Source organism: Hemiscyllium ocellatum, chromosome 2, assembly GCF_020745735.1.
Source record: "Hemiscyllium ocellatum isolate sHemOce1 chromosome 2, sHemOce1.pat.X.cur, whole genome shotgun sequence".
In the NCBI taxonomy this organism is placed as follows: Eukaryota; Metazoa; Chordata; class Chondrichthyes; order Orectolobiformes; family Hemiscylliidae; genus Hemiscyllium; species Hemiscyllium ocellatum.
Genome location: NC_083402.1, coordinates 71,161,272 through 71,185,989, shown reverse-complemented (window position 1 = coordinate 71,185,989; position 24,718 = coordinate 71,161,272). Strand labels below are relative to the sequence as shown.

Sequence of the window (24,718 nt, the reverse complement as noted above, 5' to 3'; positions counted from 1 at the left end):
ACTCTTGGAAATCCAATTTACTTGACTGATTTTGTCAATCGCAATGACATTCCTAACCACTGGAGAATTGTTTACCTTAAAATTGAAGTTATGCCTTGGTAGCTTTCAGAATGCAATGTATGTCAGCTTGTCAGTTATTTGACTAGGCCCATGATTAAAACTAGGGAATGCTTTCATTATGGTTGCCCTATTGTCATTTATTGTCTATTCCCTTTCTGTTCTGTATTTACTAGATAGCTGTAGAACTCCTATGTTTGGACACAATGATTTTGGAAAATGGAGGATAAATAAAGAAATTTAATTTCTGCTTTTAATTGCTATCCAGTAATTCTCTGCAGAAAGTTCACATGTGGATACTGGATATATAAGGATCAGATCATCTGTAATATTCTCCCAAGCACAAACATCGCTGTTTAAAGTATGCAAAAATCATAACTTTGTTTTGCCTGTGTACACTAATAAGGCAAAACAACCTGATATTGCAGTTACTTGTTCTCAAATGCCAAAGATTGTCAACTCAAGGAATATAAAGAATAATTAATATTTTCATAACTGAACCACATTATTTGTTGCAGAAGCCCACTCAACTTGTGAATTGCAAGAATCAGCAAGAATGTGACAATTTATGAAGTAGAAGCATGTTTGTGATTTCAAGTTAAATATCCGAAAGGAAGCAATTTGAGTAGTGAAACAAAAACAAAATTTGCTGGTGAAACTCAACAGGTCTGGCAAAACCTGTGGGGAGAAAGCACAGTTAATATTTTTAGTCCAGTGACTTTTCATCATTGCACTTTTACATTGTAAAACAAGATTTCACACAGAGCTGCATAGGTGGTATTAGGACTGATAGCCAAAAGCTTGGTTCAAGAACTGTGTTTTAAATATTGTTTTAAAGTTGGAAATCAACAGCGAGAAATATATAAGTTAGAGATGGAATTGCAAAACGTAGGAACTTACAACTTCAAAGTACAGCAACGTGGAGTGGATTGAGTAAAATCAGCTGTATTTGTATCAAGCCAGAAAATGAAGGGACATTGATTATCTCTAAAGGTTGTAGGGTTGGAGCAGGTAACAGAGATAGTGAGTTGTGAGACTGTGGAAGGTTTGAGAGCAATGAGAATATGAAAATTAAGATTTTGTTTAACAAGGAGCCAATTTAAGTCAGCCTATAAAAAGTGTTAGGTAAACTGAATGGCAATAGAATTTTGGATGGCTTTAAGTTTGAAGTGTATTGGGAGACTTGTCTGAATTGGTTGGAATAATAAATTGAGAGATAAAAATGACGTTGAAAGGTTTTGCAATTACATAGCAACATTCATGAGCACCCCATGCTTTACTGTTGAAGTGATTGTTGAAATGTAGCAAAATGGAGGCCAATATATGAGCAACAAATGTTCACAAACAATGTGATAATGATGAGTTTTTCTTTGTGATGCTCATTGAGGAAGTAGTATTGACCAGGATGACTAGGATAGCTGTCTATTCTTCAAAATTATGCCACAGGATCTTTTACACCCATCTGAGAGGCCAGTCTGAGCCTTGGTTTAGAATGGTGGCGCAATATGACAGTGCAATAGTCCTTCAAGCTGCTCTGGAGTATCAGTTTAAATGTTGTGGTTCTGTTCGCCGAGCTGGGAATTTGTGTTGCAGATGTTTCGTCCCCTGTCTAGGTGACATCCTCAGTGTTTGGGAGCCTCCTGTGAAGCGCTTCTGTGATGTTTCCTCCGGCATTTATCGTGATTTGTATCTGCAGCTTCCGGTTCTCAGTTCCAGCTGTCCGCTGTCGTGGCCGGTATATTGGGTCCATGTCAATGTGCTTGTTGATTGAATCAGTGGATGATTGCCATGCCTCTAGGAATTCCCTGGCTGTTCTCTGTTTGGCTTGTCCTATAATATTAGTGTTGTCCCAGTCAAACTCATGTTGCTTGTCATCTGAGTGTGTGGCTACTGAGGATAGCTGGTCATGTCGTTTCGTGGCTAGTTGGTGTTCATGGATGCAGATCGTTAGCTGTCTTCCTGTTTGTCCTATGTAGTGTTTTGTACAGTCCTTGCATGGGATTTTGTATACTACATTGGTTTTACTCATGCTGGGCATTGGGTCCTTCGTCCGGATGAGTTGTTGTCTGAGCACATCGACCTGGACCCAATATACCGGTCACTGCAGCGGACAGATGGAACTGACAACCGGAAGAGGCAGATGCAAACTACTATAAATGCCGGAGGAAACATCACAGAAGTGCTTCACAGGAGGCTCCCAAGCACTGAGGATGTCACCTAGACGGGACGAAACGTCTGCAACACAAATTCCCAGCTCAGCGAACAGAACCACAACAACGAGCACCCGAGCTACAAATCTTCTCCCAAACTTTGAATCTCAGTTTAAATCTTTATACTCTGACACTGGAGTAGGACACGAAGCCACATCCTTCTGACTCAAAGGCGAGGTGTTAACAATTGAGACACATAGATAAGAGTTTCAGCAACAGAGGAGCTGAGATACCAAGTTATAAAAACAAAGTGCTGGAAAAACTCAGGTCTTGCAATATCTGTGGAGTTCAAAATAGAGTTAATATTTTGAGTCCAGAGTCATATTGACTTCAAAGCATTACCTCTGTTTTTCTCTCCATAGATGCTGTCAACTCTGCTGAGTTTTTTCAGCACTTTGTGTTTATATCAGATCTCTAGCATCTGCATTATTTTATATTTATTTGCAACTTAAAGTAACTGGGTGCGATTACTTATGTGGAAAGTAAGCAGTCTTAGAGCTACCAGGAGTATGCTATTGGAAATTCATTTTAGGCTGAAGCAGGGCATCAAGATTATGAACAGTTTAGTTAATTCACAGTCAACTGATAGGGAAAGGAAAGGGTAACTGGTTAGGGAACAACGTGAAGTGAATTTGAGTTCATCATGACTGGATATTGGATAAACAGTCTTACAATTTAGAAATACTAGATGTGTTGAGAGAGGCAATAGTGATTTCAAACTGGGTGTCATCAGTCTGCATGTCCAAATTGACAATGCAGGTTTGTACATCGAACATTACAACGCAGTACAGGCCCTTCAGCCCTTGATATTCCACCGACCTATGAAGCCAATCTGAAGCCCACCTAACCTACACTATTTCATTAGCATTTATATGCTTATCCAATGTCCATTTGAATGCACTTAAAGTGGACAAGTTCACTATTGTTGCAGGCAGTGCGTTCCTCGCTCCTACTAATGTGTGAGTAAAGAAACTACCTCTGATGTCTGTCCTACATCTATCACCCCTCAGTTTAAAGATATATCCCTTTGTGCTGGCCATCGCCGAGGAAAAAGAAAGTGTTCACTGTTCACCCAATCTAACCCTCTGATTATCTTATATGTCTCAATTAAGTCACCTCTCAACCCCTTCTCTCTAATGAAAATAATCTCAAATCCCTCAGCCTTTCCTCATAAGACCTTCCCTCCATGCTAGGCAGCATCTCCTCTGAACCCTTTCCAAGGCTTCCACATTCTTTTTATAATGCAATGACTAGAACTGTACGCAATACACCAAGTGCAGCCACACCAGAGTTTTGTACAGCTGCAACATGACCTCATGGTACCGAAACTCAATCCCTCTACTAATAAAAGCTAACACACCATATGCCTTCTTAACAACCCTATTAACCTAGGTGGCAACTTTCAAGGATCAATGTACATTCACACCAAGATCTCTGTGCTGATCTACACTACCAAGAGCCTTACCATTAGCCCAGTACTCTGCATTCCTGTCACTTCTTCCAAAGTGAATCATCTCTCACTTTTCAGCATTAAATGCCATTTGCTACCTCTCAGCCAGCTTTACAGCTTATCTATGTCCTTCTGTAACCTATAACAATTCTACTGACCATAGTGTCATCTGCAAATTTACTAACCCATCTTTCTATACCCGCATCCACGTCATTTATAAAAATGACAAACAGCAATGGCCCCAAAACAGATCCTTGCCGTACACTATTAATAACTGAACTCTCGGATGAAAATTTCCCATCAACCAACACCCTCTGTCTTCCTTCAGCTAGCCAATTTCTGAACCAAACCGTTAAATCACCCTCAATCACATGCCTCTATATTTTGTGCAATAGCCTACTATGGGGAACCTTATCAAATGCTTTACTGAAATGTTTGAATGATGTTGCTGAGGGAGAGCATACAAATAGAAAAGTAGGAGAGGATAATGGGGAATTGAGTGTTCACCCCTGTCAGAGGCTTGCAGACAATGTCAAGTGGAGGAACAGCTCCTCATTTTCCACTTAAGCACTTGGCCTTCAGGGCCCTCATATAGTTCAACAGCTTCAAACAATGAGCTCTGTCTTCCATGTTGAATACCTTTCCGCATCAAACTCAACTGTTGCCCTAATGTCTTGTAGGTTTGGTTTTGCCCGAAATAGAACTGATCTTTATGCTTTTAAACACTGACCAGTAGTATGTATTCGTCATTAACATATTTTCTTGATGACCATTAGCATTACCTTTGCCTGTACATCTGAACACCACTATCATCTTTTAATCTTCCATCACTCAGCATCAAAAAATAAGTAACAACAAAAACAACATCCACGGGCAAAAAAAAACAAGTCTGCATTTTTGAACTTATTTTTCACTTATTTTCACTCATGAATTTCATAATTTGCTGGGGTTCTCAGGAATGGAACCTTCATGACACAGAGGAATGACTGTATATTCCATTACTTTTCATGAAAACTGAAGTGGGCTGGTAAAGTCTTTTTGGGTTCAAAACATTAGCCCTGTTTCTCTTTCCATCAATCCTGCCCGATCTGAGTTTCTCCAACACTTTGTTTTCATTTGAGAGGTGAAGGGATAGTTTACCTTTATCATAGTACTGCTCCTTCATCAGTTGAAGTATGAAACATGAAGTTCTACTTGGTAAAATAGAAATGGATTTGGGAAATGACAACACATTCTTGGGCTTTGAAATGGAAGGGGAAGTTGGATTTGGATCATAGCTTGCAAAGGGAGAGGAAATGCACCAGAGCTTTGAACACTATGGATCATGTGCTGGGAAATAGGATTAATATAGATGTGTGTTTGATGACCAGCATCAACACAAGCAGTGGCAGAAGGTTTTCTTTCCGTGCTGTAATATTTTACGACTGAATGAAAGCAACTGGGGAGGTGGTAGTAGTCAGACTGTAATAAAAGGGCATAAATCCTTTGTTCTATGTTCATTCATTGGGTGATTTTTCTTGATGTATTGTTGAATTGCTCACTAGCAACCTTTCTTGAAAGAATTACTTCTGCACTCCAAACTTTCATTCCTCCTTTTCACATGTTGCAAACTTGCTGCTGTTTTCATTACATTTTCAGTCTCCAACTTTTTTTGCCAACCTTTATGAAAGCTTGCTAAACCCTGTATCTTTTGTATACTCTAAGTTTGTTACTCAGTCTGTACGGTGCTTACAGACATTCCATTACTATATTTCCCAACCCTACACATACAACAAAAAGGCAGCCAATAGTTTGGAGATGAGTATTGCTAGTGTGTAGGAAGAGGGATGCTGTTGAAACATACAGATTTAACATTCGAACCTTGGACAAGGTTGAGAAGTACGGTCGGGAAGTATGTCATGTTTAGATGGAGGGGCAGGGTTATAAAAGTAGCAGAAACCTAAGAATGTGAAAAGGGATGGTCTTGAGCTAGATCTGGAAATGAGTGGGGCTATGTGGAGAATTATTAGGCTCTGATGAGACTTGGAGCAGATGACAAAAATTGCATTGCCAGAATGGTTAGGGATGAGGCAGTCTTGTGTTTGGAAAGGGCAAAAAGCTAATAAATATAACATGAGGAAGGAGAATAGACTATAGAACTTTGAATTGTGTCTGAAGTGACACCACTGGAACTTAGCCAGTATTGTGAATAGGGAGAGATTTGGACGTGTCAGACTAGGAGTCAAAGGGCAGGAGTTGTGCATCAGGCATATTTGAGATGGTCCCAGAATTGTATCTAAGTTCAAGGAGCATTAGAAACCAGTCTGAGCCAATAAAGTTGAGAATTTAAAATGAAATGAAAATGAAAATATTTTGAATACTAAAGCAAATTGAAATGTATTTCTGCCAGCAATGTAGTGAGCCTGTTTCATGATGTTTTAGCATTGACTCAGTATTAGAATTTGATTTGTCCATATACCTAGAGGGCCCAGCCAGTTTCTGTTAGAAACTCACCATAATGTAGAAGATTTTTTTTGTAGCTGCATCCACAGATGCGTCAGTCCAACTAGTCCATGCTGACCAAGTTTCCCAAATTAAACAAAGTCCCACTTGCCTGCGTTTAGCCCATATCCCCGTACACCTTTCCTGTTCATGTATTTTATCCAAATGTCTTTTAAATGTTGTAACTGTACCTGCATCCACCACTTCCTCTGGCAGTTCTTTCCACATATGAACCACTTTCTATGTGAAAAGGTTGATCTCAGATCCCCTTTTCAATTTCTCTCCTCTCACCTTAAAAATATGTTGACTAGTTTTTGAACTTCCCCACCCTAGGGCAAAGACCTTTCCCTAGGGTAAAGACCTTTGCTATTCTCTTTATCTATGTCCCTTGTGATCTTATAAACTTCTCTCAGGTCACTCCTCAACCTCCTGTGCTCCAGTGAAAAAAGTCCCAACCTATCTTTTTAACTCAGTCCCATCAACATCCTGATAAATCTTTTCTGAACCCTCTCAATTTAATAACATCCTTTCTATTGCAGTACAACCAGAACTGTACACAGTACATAAAAAAGTGGCCTCACCAACACCCTGTACAACCTCAACATCCCAACGCTATTCTCAATGGTCTGAGCAAAGAAGCCAAGTGTGCTAAATGCCTTAGTAACAACTCTGTCTACGTGTGATGCAACTTTCAAAGAACTATGTACCTGAACCCCTAGAGGTCTCTGCTCGACAACACCACCCAGGACCGACCCTTGTTTGTTTTACCAAAAAGAAATACCTCACATTTTTCGCAATTAAATTAAATGATTGACTGAATTGATCGAGATTCCTTAATAACTGACTTAAACTGAGTCATTTAGTTTTGTGGTTTATATCTCCTTATGTTAAGAAATGGCTCCTTTTCTAACACTACTATGATTTATAAAATACTTATGAACTTTGCATATCCAACACTGAAAATTGTAGTAACAAATTCAAGATCAGTTCTGAAAATTTTAACTTTTCCTTCTTTCCTCTCAAAAATATTGATTGTGAAATTATCTCACTTGGTGAATTCTTTGTTTTCTGTTGGGATGACTGTATTGTTTTGACATACCTCTCTGATGTCACTAGAGGTCAGTGTTGTATTTTCGCAGATGTTAAGACAAAGTATGTTCCCGGATTAGAGATGCTTGTCCTCATATTTTTTCAGTAATTCTCTTTTAGTCAGAATTGAACTTTACTTCAGTGAAACATAGATTAGACAGCTTGAGTGACTTTTTTTAATTACAGCATTTTATTTTTCAAACTATCAACTAACGTTTACATGCATGGATTCATTCCTGACACAGGAGAAGTGGTTGAGTTTCCTGTTGGGTCAAGTGTGATACTAAGATTGTTGGATTCAGCTTTAGATATTTGTCAGAGAAGGTTGGAATTCTTAATAAGAGTACAGATGGAAGACAATGTTGGATTAGATTAGATTCTCTACAGTATGGACACAATCCCTTCGGCCCAACATGTCCACACCTACCCAGACCCATTTCTGTACGCTATGTTTACCCCTGACTAATATGCTGATGGGCAATTGAGCATGGCTGATTCACCTGACCTGGACATCTTTGGATTATGGGAGGAAACTGGAGCACCCAGAGGAAACCCATGCAGACACTGGGAGAATGTGCAAACTCCATCCAGTCACCTGAGGCAGGAATGGAACTCGGGTCCTAGGTGCTGTGAGGCAGCAGTGCTAACCACTGAGCCACCATGCCGCCTGTTGGTGGTCATCCCTGTACTTAATTGGAGAAAATTTCTGCTTATCCAGCCTTGTCATGTCAAATTAGCAGTCCGACTATTTTGAGGCAGTGGAGGTAGTAATGAGTGCTTTACATGTACATTTGGAAACCGGTGTGGTTTTGTTGCTGAGGTTCAGCATATGTATGAGATATAGAAGGTATCCAAGGGTCAATCCTTTGGGTCATCAGATATAATAGTGTGGAAATGGGGAGAAGCACCATTGATGATGATCCTATGGTTATGAAAAAATAGATGAGAATGGAACCAAGTGAGAATAGCCTCTCCAAGCTGCATGACAGAGAATTGTAAGGTGAAAGACTAGGATGGAAGGTTTATTTTTGTCATAATCCGAAAGGACATCACTTTGTGACCATGGTAAAAGTGATTCTGTGTCAGGGTTGGAAAATTTAATTCTGGAATTTCAAGAAAGGTGAGCATATATTTGGGAGGTGATAACAGATTCAAGATGGAGATGTGACAGGGAGATTTAAATGATGGAGAAATTAAGCGTTTTTTGAGCAGAATGAAGATCATAAATTTCAAGAAAAGGTAATCATACCTGAGCAGAGAGAATTGTTAACAATATGGGCTCACGTAGCTTGTGTAGTTACTAGTTTGATGGGAATGGGATCAAGAGAACAGATGATGAACAACATAAACTCTGAGAGCAAAATGAAACTAAAAAGGAAACTAAAGTTCAGACACTACAGAGGGTAGAATCTTACACGTTGGCTTTGATGGGCTTGGAAGATGATATAGGTGGTTGATTGTATCGTCTTAGTTTTGGTGAGAAAGAAAACCATGAGCTCCTCTCAATAAAAATTAGAGCTGAGTTTGAAGGAAATGCAAAAGGATATAAAATGATGATCTACAATAGAGTAAGAAATTAGGGAGGAGAAAGTGAGGACTGCAGATGCTGAAGACCAGAGTTGAAAAATGTGATGCTGGAAAAACAGCAGGTCAGGCAGCATCCGAGGAGCAGGAGAATCCTACTTCTCGGATGCTGCCTGGCCTGCTGTGTTTTTCCAGCATCACATTTTTCAGCTAAGAAATTAGGGAGTAATTTTGCATTCACAGATGATCCTGAAAGAATCAGTGTTTTTCACTGAATAGATCAGTTCCTAATGCCCACTTAAAGTAGTCCAACCAGAACTGGTTAGGAATGCTTAGACTAGTTGTCCACCACAGTTTATTAAATTCCCATCCCTGGAAGCAAAATTAGAGATGTGACAAGGCAATGGCTAATGTGTGAGAGAGAGAGAAAGAGTAATGATTTTAACGCAGTCTAAATTGTCAAAAGTGGAGGCCATTTCCTCCTCATTTTTATTGAGCAACCTGGCTACATTCCATCCAGGCCTAGCAATTTATCCACTTTCAAGGATGCAAAACAACCTAATATTTACATCCTGAATAAGCTTCTCAAGCATTAATTCACATTCTAGCTTCTTAACCAAGACGTATTTCTTGGTTTGAAAGCAGACACCAAAGATCAGGTTTTTCCAGAATTGGGAATATTCTGCACTACCTTCAAAAATAGCAGCCTTTCTCCAAATGTGGAACAATTTCTGATTGATCAATTTATTTCCATTGTGGAAATTAGGGTATGATGGTGACTGGAGAAAAACCTCAATCCAGCAGGATCACTTGAACTTTATGTTGAATTCAAACAGATCATACTTGGCTGTTACAAATGCTATAACTATGCAAAGATGGAGTCAAGAAATTATAGAATAGACATAAGTAGGCTTGAAGGACAGGTGAGGCATGTTTAAACTGTCACGATCTGACATTTATAAATCTCCTGCTCTTTAAACTTAAAAATAAAGTGATTTAATTTATTGATGGTTTTTGGAGGAAACATCTCCTGCTATTCTATTATTCTCAACAGGATAGCTTATGTTGGATATGTTTGAAAAGTTCCAGCAGAGCTCTTTATTGAACTTTCCGGAAGGGCTGTGTTATTTCTTTTTGTCTGCATAGCTGAATTTTAAAAGCTTTAAGGATCTCATGGAGGCTGTGAGATGCCATGGGGAGAGTCTGTTGAAGGGGGAAGGCATGGGTTGTTCCAACATGTTCAGCATGAAGTAAATGGGGGTGATGGGATTCGGTGGGGCATGAGTTGGGACATAGGTCATGACGGGTCACAGTGACTGGGTGTAAACCAAGGATAAGATCCCAGAGAGCTAGGACTTAGCTTCTAACCAACCCACCTTGATACCCTCCACTTTTTCTGGAGTGAAACTTTCATGTTCACAGTACATTGACTGAGACAGGTACATCAAAATTTCCCAACTTGAGCTACCCACCTTGATAGCCAAAGTATTCAGACAGTATCTTCTCCACAACTTCAGCATCTGCATGTGTTAGTTTTTTGTTCCTTATTCATATTGTTCCCTTCATTAACCTCCTGCTGTTTACATATTTATAAAACATGACTGGGTCTTCCCTAATTTTAGTTGGTAGTATTTTTCATGCCCTCCATTTTATTTACTAATTTATTGAGATGTTTAGATTGGATCTTATCTTTGTAAAACCTTCAATTAGATATAGACTAGACTATGTTATTGTCCTTCTTCACTATTTGAAGAATGGTAACTAGGGGTTCTCTTTGATGTCAAAACAAATATACTCACTACAATCAGAAAGAAAATAGGCACATTAGCTGGTCATTCATCTTATGATTGTTTTATGATGTATTTAATGTTGGAGTCTGGTAATTGCTTTTGTGTACGGAACAGTTAATCAATTTTGAAAAGTAATTTGTTGTAGAAAGCACTTTGAGATAGTTCAATCTGCTATAGTAGTAATGTAAATAGTACAGGAAAATGTTAGATTATGGAGTTGCATTTAAAGACAATGAAGTAAGATGAACAGTAAGACACTCTTAACCTCTGCAATGAGCCTTAGTCTGAATTTCAGTTTCACGAAAGCACACGGTGAACCAGTGGGAATTATTTTCCATTTCCTCATCCAGCAACTGCCATTATTCATAACATTACCAGTTGTATGCCACCTTTCATTGAAGTATATGTTTTTTTTAATGTTATAGCCACATATCTTTTAAAAATGACACTGGACATCTCAAATTTGTCATGTGGTACAGTTATGAACATTTAGTTTGGTGGAACTTGAACACAGATTTGAGAGAACAAGCTGTATCACACTGTACTGAAACAGACCAAGCAGCTGTTGTCGCTTTGAAACAATATAGAAGAAGGCACAAATGATTTAGAAGTTCCAACAAATTTTGATCATTATAAATAATTATTTCATGGTAAAGAATCTGATTATTGCTGAAAAAAGGCATTTTGTCAAAAGTTTTTGTTTTGCACTTAACCGAACTACTGCTCTGATCTTCACTATTCTGATCAGAAAATTTCTTGCTCTTTAATCACAAAAATTTATGAATGACCCTGAGGCCATCACTTTTTATCCTGAAAAGTATCCTGTCTACCACACATTGCCCTTAAGGTATCTCAGAAGTTTAGGCCACAGGTGAAGCTAGGTGTTTCATCCTGCTCCATGAGCAGTGTTCACTGCGTACAGGTGATGATTCTGCCATAATGACCTTCTGCCAATCACACAAATGGGTAATATAGTGCATGAATTTTAGTGTTGCTGTGATGCCAAATATGTACACTGTTAGATACCAATGACTTATGGATCACATGAAATAGCATTTCCCTTTGGCTGTTCACACCTAGCAAGGTACTGAATAACTGTTCCATGTTTATAAAACTTGCAACATAGTGTCTAACATTAGGTGTGATTGTACAGTTGAACAACATTTGCTCGGCAATCCTGAGTGTGCAAGAAATTACACTGACAATCAATTTAGGATTATCAGTTGGGCTTATAGTGTGGTGCAGTTATATGCACTAGAAGCCTCATATGTAAATTCACAGACCCCTCTTCATTTCTAATGGTGAAAGAAAAATGTGTGCACATTACTCTATTTCAACTCAACAAAATTGGTGACAGCAGTTTGCTGGTTCAGGTATTGATGCCTTAACCTATCAGAGCAAACTTGTATGGTTTACACCATAAGAAACTACCATGACTATGTCGTACGCTGAAGGATACCACAAGATGCCAGAAATGACAATCAGGTCAAACACCATATTGTAGCAGCAAAGTGTGGATTCAAATTCCATACAGAGACTTGGGTCACAGTCAGAAAATTGCAGAAGAGCACCAAGAAAAGATTGTTTTTCTTTTAGAAATATTCTATCATTTAAAGGGTATTACTGCTTCAAGAAGAGACAGATGTTGATGAGCAGCTAAAATGCAATTATCAAGAGAGAGGCTGCAGTATCCTTGGAAGCAGCAACAGGGTGAGCTCAGCAATCCAAAGACAAACCTTTACTAAGAACAAAAACAGAAATCACTGGAAAATCTCAGCAGGTCTGGCTAACCCAAACCCCAACCCCTTTAAAAAGATGGAAGGCTACCATTTTGATCAGTTGAAAATGTGAGATTAACCTAAAAGAGATGGGGAAAACCCAGGAACTGGTACAGAAATACCGTACTAATAAAAACCATAACTTTGAAAACTTGAAAGTAGAAAATGCAGAATAGCCAAAATACAGTTTGAAGCTTTATTGAATAATTTAGTACATTGGACCAGTGCAGAGTTTAAAAGGACCGGCAAGCATAAAAATAAAATGTAGAGTCTAGCAAGCTCCACAGTAATTGAATTTAAAACAGCATTGATGAATACCAGACTACAGGCTTAAAGAACAGGTGATTACAAACAATATTGAAATAATAAAAATCACTGCAGAAATAAGAATGAATAAATACATTAAGAAGAAGTGGAAAAAAATAAAATGCTACCTTAAAGATTCAAGGTCAGAGTAGGACAACACAGATCACAAGATTGGACTTCTTGAAAGCACGAGTTCCTAAGATACAGAAGTGCCTCCACATGTGAACATATACACAGATACGTAAAATGAAGCATAAGTACCTTATCTACCACGTCAAGCTGGCTCTGCCATGCAACAAGTTCATGGCTGATCTATTTGAATTCAACATTTTCATGTACCCGATAACCTTTGATTGCCTTACTGCGCCTTGGAGGGAAGTAAGGGGGCAGGTGTGGGCACAAGTTTTGCATTTCTTGCGGTTGCAGGGGAAGGTGCCAGGAGTGGAGGTTGGGTTGGTGGGGGGTGTGGACCTGACGAGGGAGTCACGGAGGGAGTAGTCTTTTCGGAATGCTGATAGGGGAGGGGAGGAAAATATAGACCTGGTGGTGGGGTCCGTTTGGAGATGGCGAATGTGATGAAGGATGATGCGATGCATATGGAGGTTGGTGGGGTGGTAGGTGAGGACCAGTGGGGTTCTATCCTGCTGGCGTTTGGAGGGGCGGGGCTCGAGCGGAGGAGCGGGAAGTGGAGGAGATGCGGTGGAGAGCATCGTCGATCACGTCTGAGGGGAAATTGCGGTCTTTGAAAAAGGAGGCCATCTGGATTGTTCGGTATTGGAACTGGTCCTCCTGGGAGCAGATGCGGCGGAGACGAAGGAATTGGGAATATGGGATGGCATTTTTACAGGGTGCAGAGAGGGAGGAGGTGTAGTCTAGCTGGCTGTGGGAGTGGGTTGGTTTATAGTAAAAACACTGACATTTACCATAAACCAACCGACTCCCACAGCTACCTAGACTACACCTCCTCCCACCCTGCCCCCTGTGAAAATGCCATCCCATATTCCCAATTCCTTCGTCTCCGCCGCATCTGCTCCCAGGAGGACCAGTTCCAATACCGAACAATCCAGATGGCCTCTTTTTTCAAAGACCGCAATTTCCCCTCAGACGTGATCGACGATGCTCTCCACCGCCTCTCCTCCACTTCCCGCTCCTCCGCTCTTGAGCCCCGCCCCTCCAACCGCCAGCAGGATAGAACCCCACTGGTCCTCACCTACCACCCCACCAACCTCCATATACATCGCATCATCCTTCTTCATATTCGCCACCTCCAAACGGACCCCACCACCAGGTATATATTTTACTCCCCTCCCCTATCAGCATTCCGAAAAGACCACTCCCTCCGTGACTCCCTCGTCAGGTCCACACCCCCCACCAACCCAATCTCCACTCCTGGCACCTTCCCCTGCAACCGCAAGAAATGCAAAACTTGTGCCCACACCACCCCCCCTTACTTCCCTCCAAGGCCCCAAGGGATCCTTCTATATCCGCCTGCACCTCCATACACATCATTTACTGCATCCGCTGCACCCGATGTGGCCTCCTCTATATTGGGGAGACAGGCCGCCTACTTGCAGAATGTTTCAGTGAACACCTCTGGGACAGCCAGACCAACCAACCCGTGGCTCAACACTTCAACTCCCCCTCCCACTCTACCAAGGGCATGCAGGTCCTTGGACCCCTCCATCACCAGACCGTAGCAACATAATAGCTGGAGGAAGAGCGCCTCATCTTCCGCCTAGGAACCCTCCAACCACAAGGGATGAACTCAGATTTCTCCAGTTTCCTCATTTCCCCTCCCCCCACCTTGTCTCAGTCCCAACCTTCAAACTCAGCTCCACCTTTCTAACCTGCAATCTTCTTCCTGACCTCTCCGCCCCCACCCCAACTCTGGCCTATCACCCTCACCTTAACCTCCTTCCACCTATTGCATTTCCAACGCCCCTCCCCCAAGTCCCTCCTGCCTACCTTTTATCTTCGCCTGCTGGGCACACTTTCCTCATTCCTGAAGAAGGGCTCATGCCCGAAATGTCGATACTTGTGCTCCTTGGATGCTGCCTGACCTGCTGCATTTTTCTTATAAGCCTATCCCACTTGTCACTATGATGCTATTAAAAATATGGGATCAGATGCAATATCATTAGGATACCAGCCAAAACATCCTCATAGCTAGTTTTATGAAATTTTTCTTCACTGAATTTTTAATGATGTTTTTGTGCAGTATCCGTGGGACTGTTGACAATTTTCCAGAAGTACATTGTGGAGTTGTTTTCCAAATCTAATTGCGGTTAGAATTCTGTTCCTGGTAAACACTGTAATTTGAGGCCATTTAAAAAGTATTGCATGTTGTAATATATTCACTAAATTATCAATTTTCTGAAGTTATGTTCATACTGATGAGTTAACCAGGCCCAGTTTTTTTTTAACCAAGGGTAATAATAATACACTGACAATTGCTTTAGTAAAACTGTGTCAGGCAGGAACACTCTGCCAAGTGTGTTCTAAGCGATTTTATAGTCCATGTTTAGTCATTATGGAATGGTCTGGAACATAACAGGATCAAATCATTTGAGTGAAATAAATTGATTGTAAACCTTGTTTGACCCTGTTGCAAAAAGAAGTATTCGCAACTTACTAAACACTGTACCAGAATAACGTATTTTGCCTCAACAAACATTCCAATGATATTTTAAACTTCATCCTTTGTTTTGGTCATTAACGTTGTTGTTGGACATTGGCCGGTTGGCTTTTAGAGATTGAAAACTAAACCTTAATGATTTTTCCAAATATTTGTAATAAGGATTCAGGTTTTCAATATGGAAAATAATCTGTAATGGCTAACGTGAAGAACTAATAACTTATCCAAGAGCACATTTTAATCTGACTGACGTTTTTCGATTATATTACTCTCTGCAGGTGATCATTGGTTGAAATTCTTAAAGTTAATATGCAGTCATATAATTTGCAATTGGTTATTAACCGTGAAGTTACATATCTGTGTGATAGATGTTAAATAGCTCTTGTCTTTATATAATTCCTATCATCTCTTAAAGCACTTCGCGTAACGAATGACTTTGAGTGTAGTGACTGTTAAACAGGCATATCTGACAACATTTTTGTATCAGCAATGATTGTCAACCACTAATGAGACAGATGAATGAATGAATGACAGGTTCATCTGCTTCTGGCTAATCTTTTGGATACATTGAAAACTTATTTATGCTGATCATTTGGACTACAAGCCAGACTGACCACAATGTTGAAATTTCACTGCTATGTAATAACTGTTGACTTACAATAGTAGCAATAGCAACAATATAAATGTAAAACTGAATGGATTTTTCCATTATGTTCCACTGAATATTCATCAACAATTCACATAACTATCACGTATAGGTAAGAAAAAAAATTCACAAAGTTGGAGAATAATTTTTAAAAATCCATATGTAGTTTCATAAGTGCTAACCATGTTCCTATGCTGTTTGTGTGTTTTTACTACATTCTACAGATTATAAAAATACTTCATTGCTGAATGTGTTTTCTTTGGCTAGCACTTCGTGACCCGAAACGTTTTATTTAAGGTAGTGTAATAAAGAGATTTTTTTATCTTAATTGACAGACTTTTATTCTGTAATCTGAAGGACATAAATGTATTTTCTCTACTCACATGTGGAAGAATAATTTTGGTCTTGTGTGAAAATTTTTGACTCTGGAGGAGTTGGCTTGTTTTCAAGGACTAGAAAGAATAAAAAACAAAATGCAGATTTAAATGTTCGGATACGTGGTTGCCACATTTGGCAAACAGTAACTAATGGAGAACTGCAAAGGTCAGTGCTTGGGCTCTGACTATGCGTAATATATATCAACGGTTTGGATGAGAGAATCAAGAATACTTCCAAGTTTGTTGAGAAATAGAAACACATGGGATCATGAGTGGTGGGGGAGAATGTAAAGAGGCTTTAAAATAATTAAATCAAGTTGAGCATGTGGTCAACTTTAGCAGATGCAGTATTGTGTGGTTACGTGTAAACCTTTCTGCTTTAGTCGGTAAAACAGCATGGTTGCGTATTGTTCAAATGGAGATAGATTAGGAAATGTTGATGTGTCCTTGTATAGCAGTCAGTGGAGCAAGCACATAAGATTAAGGAGCATTTCAGAAAGCAAATGGTATGCCAGCTAAAGCTATACATGACACTAGTCAGACATCATCTAGAATACTGTGAACAGTTTTGGTCACCTATCAATGGAAATGCATACTGGCATTGGATCAGTCCAGAAAAGGTTTGTTAGGTTGATCGCAGGCATGGAGGGTTCACTTATGAGGAATGTTTGAATATGTTGGGCCCATACTCATTGGAGTTGAAAAGAATAGAATCAATCTTATTGAAACATAAACTTACCAGAGGGCTTGACAGGGTAGTAGCAAAGAGATTGTTTCTGCTTAAGGGAGAGTCTAGGCTAGAAGGCTAATCTCAGAAAAAGGGGTGTCCCATTTAAGACATGGATAAGGAAGAATTTCTTCCCTAAAACTTTAGTGAAAGAATTGAGAATTATGGGAAAAGGCAAGATATTGGAGTTGAGGATTATCAGATCAGTAATGGTATAATTGAACAGAAGAACAGGCATGATGGTCATTCAAACCTTTAGTTCTTGCATCGTACGGCTTTCATTGCAAGAGAATATTTGAGGACAGGAACACTTATATGTTTTTGCAGCTGGATAGGTACTAATGAGACTGCACCTGGAGTACGCTAGGCAATTTTGGTTTTCTTATCTAAGTAAGAATATACATCACATAGGGGGAGAACAGTAAAGGTTCACCAGACTGATTTCTGGGATAGAAGGTCTGTTTTATGAGAAGCAATTGGGTAAAATAGACCTGTATTCATTGAAGTTTAGAAGAATGAGCGAGGATCTCGTATATAAGATTCTGATAGGGTTGGACAGACTAGATGCTGGGATGATCCCTCTCGCTGGGGATTTTAGAACAAGTGGTCACAGTCTCAGAATACGGAGTAGAATGTTTAGGACTGAGATGAGGAATTTTCTTTCACTCTTAAGGGTGGTAAATTCTCTACCCCACTAGGCATTGGAGGCCTGACCAGTCAGTATGTCTAAGAAGATGAGGCAAATTTATGAACAGTAAAGATGTCAAGGGAGAAGAGAGAGAGAGTGTGATGTTGAGATTAACCATGATCATATTGAATGATGGAGCAGGTCTGCCTCTTGTCTTTCCATAATTAAAAACTGCTTACTTTCCATTTCATGCTTCATCCAAATATTAAAACAACATGTAAATCAAAGTTTCAATTTAAAAAGAACAATTGATAATGGTTAGAAATGGTATGTATTTCAAATTGTACTTATGCAACTTGTTTCTTTTTATTAGTACTGCCAAATTCTTATCTGTCAACATTACAGATAAGCTTTTGTTATTTTTGCTGAGGCCAGTAATTTTGTGTAATTCATTTGGACAAATTTCAAATGTTTTAGTCCATATTTTGGTTGTTTTTTTTTAAATTGGAAATTATGGGTGGTAGCAATCTCTATATGAGCTAATGGGCATATATCCATAACAATACTACACTGAATAACGTTACATCTGTAATCAATGTCGCCCCTCTGGATCAACTGCAATTTAAGTAACTTTTCTGAATATCACTTTATGATGCCTATATCCCTCATGGTTTGTAATTTGACAACGTCCTCGGTCAGGTAATTCTGCAGACAGAATTAACTTAAAAAAATGTAAAGCAAGAGGTAATCAGAAGATGTCTGAGACCCAACTTGAGCATAATTATTTTAATATTCATTGAACATTAGCATGTTAAACTAATTTGAAATGCAACACAAAGTAGAAATAAATATGTTTCATTTTAATAATAGATCTCAGAAAAAAAAATTACTTACTAAGTAGACCATTCTTCCAAATATTGGTCATGTTAATGATTGAAAAAGCAGACAAGTATCTCTGACTCCTATTGGTATTTCTGTTCTTTGTTTCCATCCTTTTAACCATAAATCAGATGTAAGTTTATATGCCTCGGTTCAGTAATGGACACTTGTCTCTGAGACAAAAGGTTTGAAGTTCTACTCCAAACACTTGAACACACAATCTCACCTGCCATTTCAGTAATGGAGTCACTGAGGGTGAGAGTGAAACCATCTTTCAGAGTCACCATGAACTGAGACCCCTGCTCTTGTGAGGATGCAATGGAACTAAATGGTGAAGATCAAATTAATTCTCCTGGTTTTGTCATCAAGATAATATATCAATGCTATTAAAAGTAGGTAGCATGATTACTTTGGAGTCTTATGTTTCAATGACTGCCACATTTCCGACTTCATAATAGTGAGAACATTTAAAAGTATTTCATGAAGTAAAGTGCTTTGAGGCCAATTGAGTGAGAGGTGCTGCGTAAATGTAAATGATTTATTTTTGTTAATTACATAGGTAAAATTGACCTTCTGTGCTATTAATCTTGCATATGTTTGTTTTAGAGTGTAGAATGCAGTGATTCCAGTTGCTAGCCTGACTTATTCACTGGAGTACCTGAGTAGTGGCATCAAAGTTCTTTAACTAAAGGTGCAGTTACTTTGTTGTGATCGTGAACATATTGACCCTTTAGGTTATCTTAAGGTTTGAGAAATAAGAGGAAAATCCCTGTTCTTTCTAGTGCATTTTCTTAAAAGTATATAAAGTCAGTCCTTCTGTAATGCGATGGCTGCGTTCTTGTGCAACCCTTTCTTATAGAAAAGTCGCACTTTAGAAACAGCGCTTAAAGTGTTGGCGCTGTAATTACGTTACAGTCAACACATGTTTTAAAAATTTGCACTGTAAGAATAGCATCCCCACTTCTTCAATCATATTGCAGCAAATTCACGTTGACAAAACCCATGTTAAAACACAAAATTATCATTGAACAAGATGTGACATCTAAATGTGATGGTGCCCTCAAAAAGAAAAACCTATCATGTTTCTGTGGCTAGCTGTTAGCAATATTTCTTCTTTCATATTATACTCATTGACCAGCATTATTTTTTCATTGCAGCCGCCCTCAAAAGGTTTGCCTCTGCCCATTCCTTCCAGTCCATCCACTGAACGTCTCCACGTGTCTGTATATAGTACAGCATCCGGCAGAGGTGAGTAAGCTTATAGTGATGGGACATAAATAGCAGCCATCTAACAGGGGTAAGACCATCGGAAACTACAAAAGGAAACCAGAAAATATGAATCAACTGTAATTTTCACAAGTGCTTCTCAGCAGTTATGAAGAAACATGTAAGCTTGCAATGGTTCTCCTCCCATTTCCATTTGCACACACCCATCACAATAACATATCATTATCTCTACTGTTCTGAAACCTCCTGCAATGACCTTCAGTGTAATTTCCCTTCCCAGGCGTTTGACACTGTTACTTGAGGCAAATGTCAGGGGATCTAATGTATTATGCTATATTAGAAGTGACTGGTTTGTCCAACCTTTACAAGAGCAGCGTGATTCAGTAATAGCAAAACATCCATCAGTTTTTTCTTTGTCAGGATAATTTGAGAAATATTAACTAAGAGCAGTCAGATGGTTGGATAAATCGTCCTGGGTTAAGTATGTGACTGAAAATTCGGCAGAAACCCATTTATGTTTGATGTTGGCCACACATCATTGAAGAAAAATTGCATTAGACTGCACTAAGCTTTGGAGTGCTATTCTGCAGTAAAGTCATCAATCCATCCCTCGCATCACTTTATGTATGATGCACTTGGATGAAGTGTGGGTAGCAACACCACTCCTGCCCAATAAATTCTTGAAACATTGTCTTTCAAAACTCAGTGTTTGTTGCTGCTTTATCAAATTTACTTGAAGGAACAGTCTGATAACTTCTGTCAATTCTGATTGCTGTAAAATAGCTGAAAGGAAAATAAATTACTTCACTTACTTGTAACATTTAGCACATTAATGCAGTCTTCTCTTAAATGAAAAGCTATGAACAGTAAAATATATCAATGTTTGTCAACTGTACAAACAATTTTGCAGGTAGGTATAATCATGTTGTTAATTATCAACAGTGCCAATTGGGCATGAGTTCTTGAAAGAGTTAGGCTGTGGACGATTGCATTATGATGGAGATTTCTTCACCTGGAGAAGGAAAATTGATTGTATTATGCTGTAGGTGTTTATTTTGGAAGGTAATTGCAGAGCAGTCTAGGTGCAGATCACAGAAGAAATTTATGTTCTGCCTCGATAAATTAAATAGCACAGGCGTAGGAGATCTTGTGGAAGAAAATAATTCTCATTTGTATGAAAGGATAGTGCACAGAATGTGAAGAGAAAGGAAGAATTTTCTCGGTGAGTAAAATTGTATTTACTTCACTAAATCCATGAATTCTAAATTAATTTATCAAGTAGAATGAACAAACTACGATTACAAGTCTGAGAGACATTCTTCACTGCCAGGTTAATTGAATATCTGATTAAAACTATTGTTTTTAAATTCTTTATAGTAACAGTAAGGTTCATGATTAGCTCATATACAGATTAACATTTATTTAAATTGAAGATTGCTGCTCTAGTGCAAACATGTTGGTGCTGTAACCAGCATAATCAACAAGCATGATGGAATATGATTTCATTCTTTTTTATTTATGCCCTTGTTAAAAAGAGAACTTAAGTGTTGTGGAAATATTACAGATTATTAATATTATTTAATTATTTTCCTATTTAACTACCTCCCACCTCCACCAGCCTACCAATAAATCCAGGAAGAGTAAGTTTCCTTGATCATCACGGGAACAGATTTGTTCAGTCAAATGTCTTGGAATTTGGAAGATGGCAAATTAGGAGGAAATCTAAATTTATCTGAATTTTATTTAGTCTCAATTCCAGAAGTTGTCATGACAGCACTTTGGTGGAATTTTATCAAAGAAGTAGCCAATTAAGGGATTACTCCTGCAGGTATTCTATGGGCAGGCTCTGGAATCGGGAATACCAGAGGAAGGCCGAAGGCTCTGTTTGGTTTGCAGCCTCACTGGGAAAAGTGGGAGATTCCATTGTGTTGGAGAGCCGCCTGAGAAGAATTTGTCACAATCCCTGTGGAGACCAATTTATTTTTGAAAAAGGGAGTAAATAGCTCAACAAGGTTTCACACTTTAAGACTTTTACTGTAACAAACACACAAAAATCAACATCATCTGAACATTGACTTGTTGGTAACCAATACACAAACTGCAGGAATGGTATCTCCTTTAACTTTAACGTAATCAAAAAAAATTTGTTGCATTTCCACATTACACTACACCTCAAGACAAGATGATAGACTTTACAAAAAGCCATCCAAACTTGCATGCATCTTTCAACAGTCTTCTTTTTCCCAATTTTCCTGAGTTATAATGTCTGGAGTCTACCTAATGTCTTCTGAGAATTCTGAGCTGTTTTTAAATGCAAGGTCCTCTCTGGCGACTCCATCTCTTGCCCATGACAAATCTTCCAGTGTCCTTAAATCTCTCTAACTCATGTTTTCAATCAGAGAATGAGCTGCTATCTGGTGGCTAAAAGAAAATAGTTTTTTTTCTCAGCAGCTGCTGTTCTGTTGTCTTTTTCTTTGGGCCTGTCTGTCTGTGTATGTGTTTCTTTCTTTTTCTCCTTTTCTCTCTTTTTCTCTGTATTTGTCTTTCTCTCTGCCTCTCTCCCTCCTTGTCTTTCTCTTTGTCTGTCTCGCTCTCGCTCTCTCTGCCCCTCTCACTTTCTCAATGTGTGTATGTCCAGGATCTCTACATCAATAAATTTGTTTGTTTGCTGACAGCTGTCCTTTTGTGTGTGTCTAGGTTTGAAAGCTGCTTCTGTGCTCTCAATGGGACATGGCTTGGTCCCTGGTCCCAATGACATCTAAGTCACATCAGCTAATTGTCGACACAACTCCTCTCCTTTATTCTATTTTACGTTGAAACATAGAGACATTTTAAAGCATAACTGTCTTAGAAAACTCACATTTATGTCGGTGTAAACCTGTATTAAAATGTATTATGGTCACTTCATTTTTGCTTAAGGAGAGTACTTTCATATAGGATGGTCTGTGGCTGTGGCCCTTTAGTGCCCAGCAGATCTGTGTTGGACTGCATCGCTGAGTGTAGCTTTGGCCTCCCTGGTCTGCTAACTCAGAGGCTTTCGCTATTCCATGTGATGGCTACAGTCACACTGGGGAGCTCCTGTCGGTAAAGTCCAGGTGGGATGTTAAATGGTACCCCCAATTGGTTCTTTAATTAGCCTAACTATCTATGCAGTACTAGCTAGCAGGTGCTGCTGACCCAGCAGAAGCTACCCTCCTGAAAAAACACCGGATGCAAAACTGTGCCATGCTGGCCAAATGCAAGAAATTGTTGACACACACGCCTCCAAATCCATTCCCGTCTCACTTTAAGAATTTTCTTCTTCGCACTCAACTCTTCTGTGACCACTTATATTTCACAATCAGAAGGTTAAAACATAAGCTGCAACAGTCTCATTATTTGAGAACAGATTTGTGTTAACTAAACTGAGACTTTTTCCGATGTAATGGTTTAAAACTCTGAATACTCTATATATTTGTCTTAAATCAGGGGAGTCGAGTACTACGAACTGTGCCTCTGCTAGCTGCCTGCCTTCCAGCTGACAAATGCAAGGTTTTTGTTGGTCGGCGTTTTAGTGAGGACAGGTAACGATCTGTACTATTTCATAATTGTATATCTGAAGGGTTCTGTTTGATGAAAATTGCTTTTGGACATCCTTTAGTTCAGAAAAGATCTGCCAGGGTATTGCTGGGAATGAAGGGTTTAAGTTATAAAAATAGGCTGGATAGGCTGAGACTTGTTTTTGCTAGAGCATAGGAGATTGAGGGCTCACCTTATTGAGGTTTATATAATCGTGAGGGGCAGGTATAAAGTGATGGCCAAAGGTCTTTTTCCTCAGATAGGGGAGTTCAAATTAGGGGGCATATTTTTAAGGTAAGAGGAGAAAAATTTTAATAAGACATAGGTAACGTTTTTACATGGGAAGTGGTTAGCGTGTGGAATGAGTGGATGTAGGTACAGGTCCAACGTGTAAAAGACGTTTGGATAAGTGCATGAACAAGAAAGGTTTGGAGCGATATGGGTTTTTCTGAATCCTCTCCTGTTTAATAAAATCCTTTCTATAATGGGGGGACCAGAACTGCACACAGTACTCCAAAAGTGGCATAACCAATGTCCTATACAACCTACAGTATTTGGACAAGTACATGAATAGGAAAGCTTTAGAGGGATTTGGACCAAATGCAGGTAAATTGATCCTGTTGTTTTTCTGGGAGAAAGTGAGGACTGCAGATGCTGGGGATCAGAGCTGAAAATGTGTTGCTGGAAAAGCGCAGCAGGTCAGGCAGCATCCAAGGAACTACCTGAAGAAGGGCTCATGTCCAAAATGTCGATTCTCCTGCTCCTTGGATGCTGCCTGACCTGCTGCGCTTTTCCAGCAACATATTTTCAGCCTTGTTCTTTTTCTGGGCAGTATACACCTGAAAATGTTTTTCATGCTGTTGAGCCAATGTCAGTAATGTAGCTCTACTAACTTAGCTTAATGATTAACTTTATTTAATACACAGATCCTGTGACTCTGCAAGGGCCCAAATGTATTATTACTGTCTCCATTGCTCATAGCTACTCTTAATGCCATGTTGGCTGGATGTTGCCTAACCCCAGTATATATTACTGCTGTTTTTGCCATTTAACCCTGAGGAATATTCTATGGTTGCTAGTTTCTGTGAAGAATCACCATTTTTCTAGGAATTGTCAGGGCTGTTTGCAAATGTTCTGCAGAAATCTAATGAAGCAATTTGAAGTATGCTTGATGCTTGGGTCTTTTACGTGTTTGTGAAGTTTCTGACTGACAAATTAACTTCACTTTCCAAACTTATTTGACTAACATTCATTCAGTTGAAGTTGTTCAAAATTAAATTACTTAGCAGTGTTGGTCAGCGTAAAAAAATTTGAACACATATTCTACTTCAGTAAATAAAACAGATGCACTAGTGC

The 24,718-nt window shown here is 39.1% G+C and overlaps 1 protein-coding gene across 2 annotated transcripts in view; it reads left to right on the top strand.

The window, feature by feature from the left end:
- dtwd2 (DTW domain containing 2) overlaps positions 1 to 24,718 on the top strand; it is a 96,497-nt gene that overhangs the window by 22,231 nt on the left and 49,548 nt on the right. For both annotated transcript variants that reach the window (XM_060844605.1, XM_060844594.1), the window contains exons 2-3: positions 19,735 to 19,825; positions 23,273 to 23,367. In XM_060844605.1, coding sequence (XP_060700588.1) covers positions 19,735 to 19,825; positions 23,273 to 23,367 — 186 coding nt within the window. The remainder of the gene's footprint in view (positions 1 to 19,734; positions 19,826 to 23,272; positions 23,368 to 24,718) is intronic.